Raw genomic sequence first — 15,379 nt, 5'->3', positions numbered from 1 at the left:
TCTAGTCTTACGCCAGGTTTTGTATCTAGTCTTACACTAGTTTTTGCTTCTATTTTTGCACCAGCGTTGGTGCCTATCTTTGCACCATGTGTTGAATTTGATTTAGCACCAAATTTTGCATCCATTTTTGTGCCCATTTTTGCATCTTTTTTTGGACCATTTTTTACATCCACATTTACGTTTGATTTGTCTCCATTTTTCCCATCTCATTTTGCACCATATTTTGCGTCATTTGTTTCATCCAATTTTGCATCATTTTTAACACCATCTCTTGCATCTAATGTTACATCATTTTGAGCATCCAAATTTGCATTTATATTTGCATCTTATGTTGAGTCATGTGTTGTGTCCACCTTTGCATCTTATTTTGTGTCTAATGGTACATTCAATTTAGAGCCATTTTTTACGTCTACTTTTGTATTTGTTTTTGCACCAAGTTTTGCATCCAATTTTAAGCTATTTTATGCCCCTTTTTGCACCATTTTTTTGTGTCTACTTGTGTCGAATGTTGCACCATTATTTACACCGACTTTTTCATCCAATTTTGCATTTTTTTGGTGTCTAGTTTTACATCGTTTTCACCATCCAAATTTGCATCTTTTTTTGCCTCATTTTGTGTCCACATTTGCATATAATTTTGTGTCTGAGTTCGAGCCTAAATTTGCATGTGATTAGGAATCATTTTTTACATCCAATATGACATCCTTGGTTTCACCTTTTTTCAGCCCCATTTTGCATCTTGTTTTATGTCTTTTCTTACATATTTTTTTTTTCCTTTTTTGCACCCAAGTTTGCATCCCAAATTTACACCATTATTTGCATCATCATTTGGCATATTAATTTGTAACGTTTTTTGCTTCTTTTTAACGCTCAACTTTGCATCTTATTTTACATGTAGTTGTTGTCTTTTTTTGCATCTAATTTGGTGCCCATTTATGTGTCCTTGTTTTTGCCCTATTTGATATCCTTTTGTATGCCATGTTTTGTTCCCTTCTTTGTGTCAACTATTGCACAATTTTTCACTTCTAATTTAAAACACTTTGTATGTCAATTGTTTGCATTTTGTATTAATTCCTAGTTTAACATCCAATTTTACTTTCAATTTTGCATCCATGGTTACATCCGCATTTGACTTCTTATATAGAGTATATTTTTCTTTACATATATGACCCCCTTTATAGATTCATAGTGAAATATATGATAGTTTCTAAATATCATTAAAGCAGATATCACAATTCAAAATCATTTGTAAAGAAATTTAAGAGAAATTGACAACATCCATCCAAAAAAATAACAATGTGTCATTAACAATTTTCAAAACATGTATAAAATAGCAACATAATACTAATAAAATCAGTATTATTTTTAATCAAAACAAGTAAAATTCAAATATGATTAACAAATCAAAATATTTCATGAATATCATTATTCTACGATAAATTAACAACATACATAAATCAAACTCATCGTATGATTACAAAATCAAAATGTCTCATTGATATAGAGTAAATTCACAACACCCATCTAAACATAGCAATGTCATTCTACACAATAATTTCTTCATAAAAAACAATGCATGTGCATGCCTAGCTACCACCACCATGGTCATCCTCATGATCATCTTGACCATCCTCATTACTCTGATCCACATCATCACCAACACCGCAACTATCATCATCATCTCCTCCTTCACCACCATCATCCTCATCCTCATCCTCATCATCTCCTGATATATGTTGAACATAATTTGGATCATCGTCTTGGCAATCATTACCTATAGCATTCTGACAAAAAAAATCAATATTACATGTTAGTATTAATTACATAACACAACGCATGTTTTTGTTATACAATGTTAACCATAAAATGAGGTAAGATATAATATCTAATAGTACTAAAAAATAAAATGAAAATATGGTTTAAAAGTATATTGGAAATCCAACTAAGATTACATACCATAGAGTCCATCCAAACAACAAATTCAACCCATCTCTTTTGCTGCAGCACCTCCTTTTCCAAATGATTTGGAGGTCTTCCATATTTTAGTTCCTATCAATCAGTAAATAGGGAGAAATTAGATAACAATGACTTTCTTCTAGTACAAAATTTATTAAAAAAATATCACATGTTTAATATACTTACAAAGGTTGTTATCAGTGCTTTTAAACCTTTCTGGCCACTATGATGAGTGACTTTTGTCTTGGTTAACCTCGCCTTGGATGCCTTGTCCTTAAACATAAACCAATTCAATTTATTTTCACACAAATACATGTCTAAGATACTTATAAGTATTAATACATTCTAAATAATGTTTAATGAAAAATTCAATACCTGAATGCTCTCATTGCCGGCTTTTCTTTGTGCATCCAACTTCTCACATGATTTTACAAGTTCTTTCCATACTTTAAAAGGTATGTCAATAGGTCTTTGTTTCAGTCTTTGATCTTGAGGCATTTTTTTAATTTTTCTTGTTTGGTTAAAAATTTTGGTTAAAAAAAACCGAACAAGTAATTCACATCAATGGCATGGGGACTTTATGGATATGTGTAAAAAAATGGCTATAAAGAAAACATCCAAAAAACATATGAGCTCTCCCTTTGATGGTCACTTGGGGCATATGGCTGGAAAGGAACAACTCCATTTTCGAAAATCAAGGACAATCCTTTCTCAAAGTCCTTCCTAATATTTTCTCCAAATGTCTTAAAATGAAAAACAAAATTCAAACATCATCCTTAAACATCTCCCTTAAATATAACGTTGGACCATAAATTCTTCACTTTTATTGTTATCGGCTCTGGAATGATTTTTCTATATGCAATTATATAATGAAATATGTGTGCACTAATGAAAAAACATTGAGTTTCATTTTTCATAATCACAAACAATGAAAAAAAAATCACACGTAACTAGCATCATTTTGGAAATTTTATATTTATTAAAAATCTTTAACATGTTTTCCTCCCATATCTCATAAAAAGGTGTGAAATTTTTTATATACTCTCCAATAAGCACTACAACAAAACCAGCGATTTGGAGGTTTTACACTAAGTTTTTCAACATCGAGCTTACTAGGGCTTGCACCACCGGGGTTATTAGTAAGAATCTCATGAGGTTTGCATAGCCAAGATTATTAGAATCATAATAGTAGGATTTGCACTAAAAAACAGTTCATAGAGCTTTCCTGCTGGGGAGAAAATCACAAGTTCAACTTCTGCAGTGCAGAGCACTGAGAGCTCGTAAGCTTTCTTCAGCAATCCACCTACGTTTGGAAAATGTAGCCTGCCTGCTGGCGATGTTCTCAATCCTCTTCCTCTGCATCTTTCCCCTCACTATTCTTGTATGTCCTCTTTTGTTTTTCCGTCCAAACAAACCCTCTCAAATTGAGAAAGCAGAACAACTCACTCGATGAGAATCCGAATCCAATTATCGCTTCTAACAATAACCCAATACGATACCAGAAGTGATTACACAAAACCTCATTGACTCTTCATTTGTTTGGAAAAGAGCCAAGCATATACTTCTGACGAGGGTTTCCGTCTCAAGTCTGGCTCGCAGGACGTCGCTTAGTCAATTGCGAGAAAAGTTTTCCACCTGCCTGTCACATACGGTTTGTCACACTATATATTAAAATAAGGTTGATCATACTAACAATAAGGTTGTATAGTTTAAAAGGAGGGCTCTCCTGACTGCATTTGGTTGGTTTATAGAAAAGATTGCTGGAATATGTAATGTGAATGCTCTGCTAACTGTTTTTTAAGCATTTGGAAGTATTAAAACCCCCTAGGATAATTAATGTAAGACCTGTTAATTAATGTGTAAAGATGGCTATTGTCCTTGGGCTACCTTAGCTATTCGTGTTTAGTGATCTGTGGTATTATGACTCCTCAAGTCACTATTAAACCATGAGAACCATGCCCAGGCAGACTAGTGTGACATTGTGGATGAGAACCAAAACTAGACTCCTATAACCTCCTTTTTCATCCTTTAAATTGCAAAATTAACTGACTGTTCTAGTAATCGTTCTTGAGCACCTGAAGATGTGCACCCTAAAGAATAAGAATAATACCCTGTAACATATGAATAGTCCATCCTGTGCATGTAGGATATGCACACGAGGTCCAATAAAATCACTAACCAGAATACCAGGTGTTATTAAAGCCTCTACAGGTTGATATATATGAATGTTACAGTGTGCAGGAGTATGATTCAATTCCATACGAAAATACAAAACATCTGATAGGATTTCTTATACCTCATAGGCAAACAACCATTGTCCCTTCTATAGATGAGCAGAATAAGTGCTTGGTTCTCTACACTAAATAAAGACAAAGTATAGTACTTATTGCTGACAAAATAGGATTTAAATCGCGGTTCAATTGCTTGACATTCAGCTGGTCACAGAATTGTAGAGTGCATAATCATAAGTGATGTTGCGAGCCTCATTGCTCAAAGTCTAAGGGTCTTGCGAGCCATAATCACAGCCATGTATGGCATATCTTGTGATTATGGCATTTTATGAGGTCAATTCTTGTGAAGACATTTCAGTTTATAATAAATTTTGAACCTCAACAGAGTTTTGGCAAGACCTGGCTGAGCTAGGACATCAACAACACAGCTGATATGAATGACATAATCTAGCCTCAAGAGGGAGCCTCTTTTGTTTCATCACTCTAACAATCTATGAAGTGGTGGAAAGCATAACAACTTCCCCTTGAATATGACACCTAAACTGAGTACAAATCCTAAATGATGCAGCCCTTGGTGCATGTCTCTCAAAGTATCGATATTTCAAATGTTGAAAGCTCTTGTGCCCATTTGATATGCATTTGATTGCAGTTCCCCTGAAGAAAGAATCTTATAAAGGTGAGGCCATGGCCAATATGTTAGCCATATCCATTGGAGTTGCCATTGCTTGACAACTTTAGTGTGATCAGTCCCACCATGATTCACATGGGCTTCTACTCAACACTGGCTGTTGCTATTGTAAGAGTCTTCAAGCTCGTTGAACCCATAGTATTGATAAGTGTATTCTTTGGGTCTCTGGTTTTCAAATTCTGCCTATGTTTTCCTCTCAGTATCATTATTTCAAATGCTGAAAGCTCTAATTCCCATTGCTGTGTATTTGATTGTGGTTTCCCTGAAGAAAGAAGCTTATAAAGGTGAGCCCGAGGCCAATATGTTGGCCATATCCATTGGAGTTACTATTTCAGCTTATGGGGAGGCCAAGATGAATGCATGGGAGGTGATTCTCCAGTTAAGTGCAGTTGCATGTGAGACTACCCAATTGGTTCTCATACAAATTCCACGAACATCAAAAGGGATTAAGTTGAATCCCATCACATCTTTGTTGCTCCTTGTTGCCTTGTTTTTCTCAGCACCCCCTGGGCCTTAGTAGAATACCCATTTCTGATAATCAGGGTCTCTTCCTTTGATTTGGATTACATGACATTTCTGCTTGTGCCTTGGCTCTTAATCTTGCAGTGTTTCTTCTGATAGGAAAGACTTCAGCCTTGACTATGAATGTTGCTGGTCTTGTCAAGGACTGGTTGCTCATAACATAATCTTTGTCTGTAATAAATGAAAAGGTTACAGTCATAAACTTGAGTGGGTGTGGACTGGCTTTTCTGGCTGTCTGTTACTATAATCATTTGAAACTTCAAGCTCTCAAGTCCAATGACAACCAACCAAAGTACCTCAGCAGTGCAGCTGATGCCAATGATGAAGGAGAAGGTTTGATAATGACGAGTGGGAGATTCTCAATCAGAGATTCAGAATCAGTAGAGAAAAATCAAACTCAAGCTTTCGAGAATTTCTCGGGTTGACAGGGTATTATTGCAGGTTTGTTAAGAATTATGGGAGAATAGAAGCACTTGTAACAACATTATTGAAGAAAGATGCATTTTCATGGACTCCAGAAGCAATGAAGTCCTTTGAACATCTTAAAGAGGTAATGTGCCAAGCACTGGCCTTAGCTATGCCAAAATTCACAAAAACCTTTATTTTGGAATGTGATGCCTCAGGAAATGGAATTGGTGCTATTTGCAGTTGGGAACATCTACCTAGGACAATATCAACCAAGCACCTCTACTCAAATATGACAAACATATGTTGCTTACACATGCATGTAGCATTTGCCAAAAATTCCATGGCTACCTTACAACATGATGTTGGGTAAAAAGGCCAGTGATACAGGTCATAAATGCAGAAATAGACACTGAAACATAGTAAAATGCTGAAAATTCAAAATAGACTTTCCTCCCTCCCTCACTCTACAATCTTGAGGACAAACCATTGTATATGGGCTCTCAACACCAGTAGGCAGCCACGTATCACATAGATTTGTGAAAAAATTGCCCTCAAACAAGAACAAAACACAAACATTTCCAAAAATCTGCTCTTAAACAGTCAAAAATCCCACAGATTTTGATAAATCTACACAAAATCAACAGTGAAACACATGAATATGGATTTCTGATTAATCTACCCAATCTCTGTGGCAAAACACTCAGAAATCTATCAATTTCTTCTTGAATCACCAAATCAGCAACCACTTCTCCCAGATATACAAATCTCACCAACAATACAAGGAAAAACAGATCCAGTCCACTGCCAAATCATCTGATCGGCCAATAAAACTAAGAAATTTCAATGATTAACTATCTACACAGGCCTCTATTTCAATTTTTTCAAGCTTTGTCTCCAAGGGCTCTGCAACTGCTCCCGCACTTCAAAAAATCGAATCTTGTCTTCCTCGCTTTGTACGAGATACGCAATCGAATAACCCAACAACGTTAGAAGAAATATCATCGGGTTCTGGAGGTTTCCAAGCAGACTCAGCTTTCAGCACCTTAATTAGTGGTTGGGGTAAAAAGTCAAAACCAGTTCCTCCCTCTCCTCAAAATTTGTAAAGAAAGCTGATAATGCTCCTACCACGGAGCTTCCTTCAGAAAAAATTCGAGTCACAACCCTTACCCTATCTGGGTCTGACTTCCTTGTCTTCCTCTTCCTTGCTGGGAGACTGACAGCCCCATCTACATAGGAAACTCTCTTGGAAAGTTTCTAGATAGTTCTGAACTGAAGCATAAACAATATGTTTGTCCTTGTATTTGTGTTGAAGTTGATCTAGAACAAGCTCTTCCAGAGAAAATAATCCTCAAAAATGGAGACTGAATCCATGAGCAGACTCTGGATTATCAACAGATCCATTACAAGTGCAAGCTTTGTCACGAATATGGTCGCTTTGCCAATGATTGCAAGTCCAAAACCTCTGTTGTAAGTCCCTCGGGAGAATGTCATGTCCCTAAGAAAACATGTGCAAGGCATGTCAAAGCTGGATCTTCGTTCAGGAAAGAGGTTGTAACTACCACTCCTTCTAACCCTTTTGACCCTTTCACTACCCTTCCTGACATGGTAACCAAACAACAGAATCTGTTTGCCCTGAAGCAGATGACCCTCCTGCTGATTTAGTTAGTCTTTACACCTCTCCTGTCATATCTTCCTCTCCAATAAAAAAGAAAAACCTTCAGTGGACAACACAGCCCCCTCACCCCATGACCCTGCTAACTCATCTCTCATTGAGAAGACCTCGCTAGTTGAACCTCTTAACAACGAAGGGTCTCCTGTTCCTCATCCTAATAGGAACATCAACGCCTCCTGCAAGTAGAAGAAATCAGACTCCTGGGCTGATGGGGAACATCTTGAGCATGTTGAAAAGGGATTCAAAAAAATGGGAAGAAAACCTCACAAGGAGAAAAGAGATGACGCCACTGCCATTGAGAAAATATTAGGCAAGCAGAAAACATTAGAACAGCAACACAAAAAACCAGCAGAATGCCAGAAAGGAATCAATGAAATACAGGGACAAGGAGAAGGAAGCATCTCTGCGCACCTCTCAATGAAAATAATTTCTTCGAATATAAGAGGTTTGGGGAACACCATCAAAACCCTGGCAGTAAAGGATATAATAAGGACTGAGAAAGCAGGCATTTTATTCCTTCATGAAACAAAGATGGATGCAAATGAATTTGAAAAAGCCAAGCAAATTTGTTGGGCCAGCAGCAAAGGTGCAATAGTCAGTGCGAGAGGGGACTCAAGAGGCCTTGCCACCCTATGGAACCCATACAAATATCAAGAACTAGAAAAAAAGACAACCAGTTCTGGATTAAAACTGTTTTGAAAGACTGTGACAAACAAAACTGTGGCAGTAAAGAAAATCCATCTGGGTAAAGCCAAAGAAGGTGTTAATGTAACTGCTTTAAGAGAAATCAAATTATTGAAGGAGCTTTCGCATCCAAGTATAATTCAACTAATAGATGCATATCCACACAAACAGAATTTACATATTGTCTTTGAATTCATGGAGAGTGATCTTGAGATTGTTATAAAAGACAAAAACATAGTTCTCTCCCCAGCTGATATAAAATCCTATATGCAAATGACGTTGAAGGGGTTTGTTGTTTGTTATAAAAAATGGGTTTTGCACAGGGATATGAGCAAAAAGTGCAGTATGTTGGAGCATGAGCAACTGGGGAAGTTGGTCTTCATCAACTACAACATTTGGATGCTCACAAAACAATTGCAGGCAAAGGATCTAGATCCAATTTTATTTGATAAGGTTGATCTAGTCTTTCATTGGGTCTTGGAGGATGAATCTCCTACTAATGATTTGAGTTGGCTTGATTGAAAACTCTTGGGATTCTCTAGTGTTTTGTTATCTCAAATAGAAACACCACATACATTTGTATTACAATTGTTGCTTTTGTCTAGCGATGTGGTCTCTACCCATAGCTATGGGTAGAGAGTGAATTTGATATTGTCCTAGGTAGATGTTCCCAACTACAAGCTATGGGTAGAGAGTGAATTGGTGCTATTTGCAGGGAACAGGCCAGTCATTCACAGTGAAGAAGATAATGACAAGATTAGTGTATAATGATGGACAGGATGGTGCCATGGTGCCAACCTAAATCTCAAGTAAGGAGACATCTGTTCATCAATTTGTCAAGAAGCATGGCCTACAATTCAATTGCTCTAAGCCTATCACTTCTTCCACCTGTCAAATAAATTGTTTCCTGTTTGTTTAGTTGACTATGGTTCTAATAAATATACTATTGTTTGATGTAAATAGACAAAACAAAACAAAAAATATGGAAAGTTGTGACCCCATTTTCTAACTACAAATTGAAATCGGATTACCATAGTGACCACCTCTGCTTATTGGAATCAAAAAGGGGGTGGGTTAACCCAATACGATACCAGAAGTGATTACACAAAACCTCATTGACTCTTCATTTGTTTGGAAAAGAGCCAAGCATATACTTCTGACGAGGGTTTCCGTCTCAAGTCTGGCTCGCAGGACGTCGCTTAGTCAATTGCGAGAAAAGTTTTCCACCTGCCTGTCACATACGGTTTGTCACACTATATATTAAAATAAGGTTGATCATACTAACAATAAGGTTGTATAGTTTAAAAGGAGGGCTCTCCTGACTGCATTTGGTTGGTTTATAGAAAAGATTGCTGGAATGTGTAATGTGAATGCTCTGCTAACTGTTTTTTAAGCATTTGGAAGTATTAAAACCCCCTAGGATAATTAATGTAAGACCTGTTAATTAATGTGTAAAGATGGCTATTGTCCTTGGGCTACCTTAGCTGTTCGTGTTTAGTGATCTGTGGTATTATGACTCCTCAAGTCACTATTAAACCATGAGAACCATGCCCAGGCAGACTAGTGTGACATTGTGGATGAGAACCAAAACTAGACTCCTATAACCTCCTTTTTCATCCTTTAAATTGCAGAATTAACTGACTGTTCTAGTAATCGTTCTTGAGCACCTGAAGATGTGCACCCTAAATAATAAGAATAATACCCTGTAACATATGAATAGTCCATCCTGTGCATGTAGGATATGCACATGAGGTCCAATAAAATCACTAACCAGAATACCAGGTGTTATTAAAGCCTCTACAGGTTGATATATATGAATGTTACAGTGTGCAGGAGTATGATTCAATTCCATACGAAAATACAAAACATCTGATAGGATTTCCTTATACCTCATAGGCAAACAACCATTGTCCCTTCTATAGATGAGCAGAATAAGTGCTTGGTTCTCTACACTAAATAAAGACAAAGTATAGTACTTATTGCTGACAAAATAGGATTTAAATCGCGGTTCAATTGCTTGACATTCAGCTGGTCACAGAATTGTAGAGTGCATAATCATAAGTGATGTTGCGAGCCTCATTGCTCAAAGTCTAAGGGTCTTGCGAGCCATAATCACAGCCATGTATGGCATATCTTGTGATTATGGCATTTTATGAGGTCAATTCTTGTGAAGACATTTCAGTTTATAATAAATTTTGAACCTCAACAGAGTTTTGGCAAGACCTGGCTGAGCTAGGACATCAACAACACAGCTGATATGAATGACATAATCTAGCCTCAAGAGGGAGCCTCTTTTGTTTCATCACTCTAACAATCTATGAAGTGGTGGAAAGCATAACAACTTCCCCTTGAATATGACACCTAAACTGAGTACAAATCCTAAATGATGCAGCCCTTGGTGCATGTCTCTCAAAGTATCGATATTTCAAATGTTGAAAGCTCTTGTGCCCATTTGATATGCATTCGATTGCAGTTCCCCTGAAGAAAGAATCTTATAAAGGTGAGGCCATGGCCAATATGTTAGCCATATCCATTGGAGTTGCCATTGCTTGACAACTTTAGTGTGATCAGTCCCACCATGATTCACATGGGCTTCTACTCAACACTGGCTGTTGCTATTGTAAGAGTCTTCAAGCTCGTTGAACCCATAGTATTGATAAGTGTATTCTTTGGGTCTCTGGTTTTCAAATTCTGCCTATGTTTTCCTCTCAGTATCATTATTTCAAATGCTGAAAGCTCTAATTCCCATTGCTGTGTATTTGATTGTGGTTTCCCTGAAGAAAGAAGCTTATAATGGTGAGCCCGAGGCCAATATGTTGGCCATATCCATTGGAGTTACTATTTCAGCTTATGGGGAGGCCAAGATGAATGCATGGGAGGTGATTCTCCAGTTAAGTGCAGTTGCATGTGAGACTACCCAATTGGTTCTCATACAAATTCCACGAACATCAAAAGGGATTAAGTTGAATCCCATCACATCTTTGTTGCTCCTTGTTGCCTTGTTTTTCTCAGCACCCCCTGGGCCTTAGTAGAATACCCATTTCTGATAATCAGGGTCTCTTCCTTTGATTTGGATTACATGACATTTCTGCTTGTGCCTTGGCTCTTAATCTTGCAGTGTTTCTTCTGATAGGAAAGACTTCAGCCTTGACTATGAATGTTGCTGGTCTTGTCAAGGACTGGCTGCTCATAACATAATCTTTGTCTGTAATAAATGAAAAGGTTACAGTCATAAACTTGAGTGGGTGTGGACTGGCTTTTCTGGCTGTCTGTTACTATAATCATTTGAAACTTCAAGCTCTCAAGTCCAATGACAACCAACCAAAGTACCTCAGCAGTGCAGCTGATGCCAATGATGAAGGAGAAGGTTTGATAATGACGAGTGGGAGATTCTCAATCAGAGATTCAGAACCAGTAGAGAAAAATCAAACTCAAGCTTCAGGATTAGGTATTTAGATCATTAATATTGTCTTGTGCTAGAGATTACTGTTCTTGGATTGGCTCCTCTATGCCCAGATCTATTTGCAGGGAACAGGCCAGTCATTCACAGTGAAGAAGATAATGACAAGATTAGTGTATAATGATGGACAGGATGGTGCCATGGTGCCAACCTAAATCTCAAGTAAGGAGACATCTGTTCATCAATTTGTCAAGAAGCATGGCCTACAATTCAATTGCTCTAAGCCTATCACTTCTTCCACCTGTCAAATAAATTGTTTCCTGTTTGTTTAGTTGACTATGGTTCTAATAAATATACTATTGTTTGATGTAAAAAGACAAAACAAAACAAAAAATATGGAAAGTTGTGACCCCATTTTCTAACTACAAATTGAAATCGGATTACCATAGTGACCACCTCTGCTTATTGGAATCAAAAAGGGGGTGGGTTATGCACAATCCTCCGTATCATTTGCTATTACCAGAGATAATTAAAGCCACCCTAAACTCAAGTCTTAACTATGCTGATAGGGTGTTTGGGGAGGGGGATCCCTTACCAACCCACTATAATCTGCACAAAAGCATCCTAAGAACATATGCAAAATCAACCCTTCAATGAAATGATCCAAGAATATAGGTACTCAAACATTGATTTTATCAAAGAAAAATACAAGACAGAAAGAAAAGATCATAACAAGGATTAGAAGAGTCTAAGAACAGTGCTCACTGTCTACAGAGCCAAGACGAATGCAGAAGAGTTCTTCCTTCAGTTCCCCATCTGAGAAATCAGTTGCATGCCAGACCCAAGTTTTATCACTACCTGCGTGCTCCTGAAGTGACATTGGGGAATGAACTGCAAGGCAAAAAAAAAAAAAAACAATATAATCCAGATAATAAGGATCAACACAAATTCTCGGCACAGAAAGCCTCTTAAAACTTGGACGTAAGATAAGCTATTACAATCTCAGGGGGGAAATTACACAAAAAAAAACAAACAAACAAATTTACATACTTAAATGGTTTGCACATATTTTCAATGTCTTGGATTGCCTCATGACCAGCCGAACCTTTGTAGTATCCTTGTGCTTAAGAAACTTTACTGTTCCTACACCACGCTCCTTCCATTGATTCCCATCCTTGTCAAACCTGTACAGCTTCGCCTTCCTGCAGGGTCAAACATATAAAAAAGAATGGGAATATTAATAAACAATGAAACTGCATTAGGATCATTTTAAGAGCCCATGGCATCCATTAGAAGTAACGTCCGCAATATCCCACCATATCAAATGCATTCAAAGATAAATTACCAACGACCTATTAAAAACACAGGAGATATTCCTTAACATTACCGAAAAGGATCCCACAAAAAAGCTCAATAATAACATCAAACATGTAAGAATACAAATCATCAACTATTTAATAACAAAAGAATGCTCATCCCATACATCCCCATAAAGTACAGAAATGATCAACAGCCTGTTCAAAACATCATAGAAAGTCAACGAAAACAGTTGACAGAAGACCAAAACAGACATATGCCTGAATCATACCACCTCACAACATAAAAAGACAAATCACCCTAATGCCAATAACCAAAAGACAGATTATCAAATAGGCCCAATTCAGTATTCAATGGCTAATCCAAAAACCAAAAAATACGAAACCCCGTATGCTTAACAATAACAAATGACCATCACACCCCCCACTAAACCAGAATAACAGAGAAACCATCATAGATTCTTCAAAGACATTGAAAAAAGGATGGCCTATAGTTCAACAAAATATAAAAAGACTCGTCAAAATACAAAACCCCCAATGATAACAAATAAACCATCAAATGCATCCCCGAAAAAATCTTCATCGGCAGCCTATCAACATAGGAAAACAATTATTACAGACCATAATGAGATCAAAAAATGCTGATCAAAATATCAATGGGACATCAAAACAACAAGAAACTCACAAAATACACAGAAAAGCAAAACCCTAATTACCCGATAAAACAAACCATAGCCCGCTAAATGCATCTACCATAGAGTTTCTTCAGCACCCCGTTGAAATGACAAATCCGATCATCATCAACAGGCGAACAAAACATCGAGAACCCGATAAAAACAGATCTTACTAAAAAGGAGAAAAATTAGAAGTAAATAACTGCCCAAATGCATCTTCCTTATAGTCAAGGTCCCATTTATGTGCACAGGAAAAGGGCCACCGAAGAGGCCATGAAAACAACTTTCAACTGAGAAAACAAAATCATGAAATAGCCATGGATTAAGAAATTTACATGTCAAGAAGGACATCCTCCTCTTCTTCGCCCGTGGTGACAGTAACCTCCTCAAGCTTAACAATGGGTGCAACCTGAGCTCCAGTGTCCTCTTCCTTTCCGGCATCATCCTCGTTCTCTCTCGAATCGTCATCTACTGCCCGTGTAAGAACAGGATCCTCCTGAGTTCCAGCCATCCCAATACCAGATAGTGCACAGAGGGAGGGCTCGAATGAAATCGATGGATCCAAAATATGCCAGAAACTCGCCCAATATCAGACACGAATGCGAAACCCCGAGGATTTTGGACAAAGGATTTAACTGTGAAAAAATGCTTCGAAGGCAAAGGGCAAAGAGGTCGACGGAGAGAAAACTCTCTATATAAGGGTTTTTGAGGTCGATGGAGAGAAAACACTCTATATAAGGGTTTTGAAGAGGGAAGGCCGGTAGCTGTTAAAGATTGAGAGTAAAAGTAGCATCGTTAAAGATAATATAATAAATTATTACAGGGATGGTTGGGGGGTTTCAAAGGGAGAGAAGGCCATGGAATAACCCCTAAATCATCTCCAACATGAGAGGCCTACTTCATTCATGTTGTCATGTTGGGACCAGAGGTTGTTGTGCGTTTTTTGTTTTCGCAATTTTGAACTCTTTCCTCGGTGATATATTATTGTGTTTATTGTAATAATAATGGGATGGGGTTGAGGTTGAGGGGTTTGTAAATGAGATAAATATGGAAAAGTAATTAGAAATATTGGTTTTAAATTATTATAATAAGTATTGTTGTGGTTGATCCATGATAAGTTGTAGGGTAGTTGGTTTGTATGGGGTTTAGTTGTTACGAGGTCTTAAGTTCAAATGTCATGGGGAGGGGTTGAGAATGGAAGTCATTTTGGGGGCATCAAAACTATTCTAAGGGGCATCTTCCACTGAGCTTTACACAATCCTCGATGTTGAGGATGAAAATAATATGAATATGCCAAGCTCACTCTACAGCCTAGTATGGTTACAGCCATGTTTGTCCATCATTCCAAGGGGCATCTTCCACTGAGCTTTACACAATCCTCAATGTTGAGGATGAAAATAATATGAATATGCCAAGCTCACTCTACAGCCTAGTATGGTTACAGCGATGTTTGTCCATCATCAAAGTTGAAATTTTGCTAGTGTCGGCCAAAATAAATTTTAAAAAAAAAAATTAAAAAAAAAAAATACAAAACATTTAAATAATGTTTGCTCATAAAAAATAATTGCCAATGAAGAAATTGGATCCCTCTCCGCTCATATTATATCTATATTTAAGATGGGTCTATGCTAGTGGATAACACAAAAATCACAAAGTGAAGAAGAGTTTAATTTCAAGTCAAAGCAAAACTTTGGGACTAGCGCAATTCATCTAACTTCTATTGAAATGCGGTATTTATACGTGTAATGTGATCTATATATATATATATATATATATATATATATATATATATATATATATATATATATATATATATATATATATATAT

The 15,379-nt window shown here is 37.1% G+C and overlaps 1 protein-coding gene across 3 annotated transcripts; it reads right to left on the bottom strand.

Annotated features, from left to right (window-relative positions):
• Nucleotides 1-1,395: 1,395 nt before the first annotated feature.
• On the bottom strand, nucleotides 1,396-14,233 carry LOC149160852 (ran-binding protein 1 homolog c-like). Of its 3 annotated transcripts, XR_016261813.1 has the most exons (6): nucleotides 13,887-14,233; nucleotides 12,612-12,763; nucleotides 12,327-12,452; nucleotides 2,143-2,229; nucleotides 1,957-2,049; nucleotides 1,396-1,784 (listed from the first exon to the last, which is right to left on the bottom strand). XR_016261813.1 is itself a non-coding variant. In XM_089436803.1 (5 exons), exons 1-4 carry the CDS (start codon nucleotides 14,060-14,062, stop codon nucleotides 1,982-1,984), a joined length of 522 nt encoding a protein of 173 aa, XP_089292929.1. In that variant the 5' UTR covers nucleotides 14,063-14,233; the 3' UTR covers nucleotides 1,396-1,784; nucleotides 1,957-1,981. The 3 variants fall into 3 exon arrangements, 2 of the variants coding, with proteins under 2 accessions (XP_089292929.1, XP_089292930.1); XM_089436803.1 differs by lacking the exon at nucleotides 2,143-2,229; XM_089436804.1 differs by lacking the exons at nucleotides 1,957-2,049; nucleotides 2,143-2,229.
• Nucleotides 14,234-15,379: the final 1,146 nt, after the last annotated feature.

This window comes from Pinus tabuliformis, chromosome 5_2, assembly GCF_031772625.1.
Source record: "Pinus tabuliformis cultivar Carrire ecotype Pingquan chromosome 5_2, CPIR1, whole genome shotgun sequence".
Taxonomy (NCBI): Eukaryota; Viridiplantae; Streptophyta; class Pinopsida; order Pinales; family Pinaceae; genus Pinus; species Pinus tabuliformis.
This window is presented reverse-complemented; position numbering and strand designations above follow the sequence as displayed.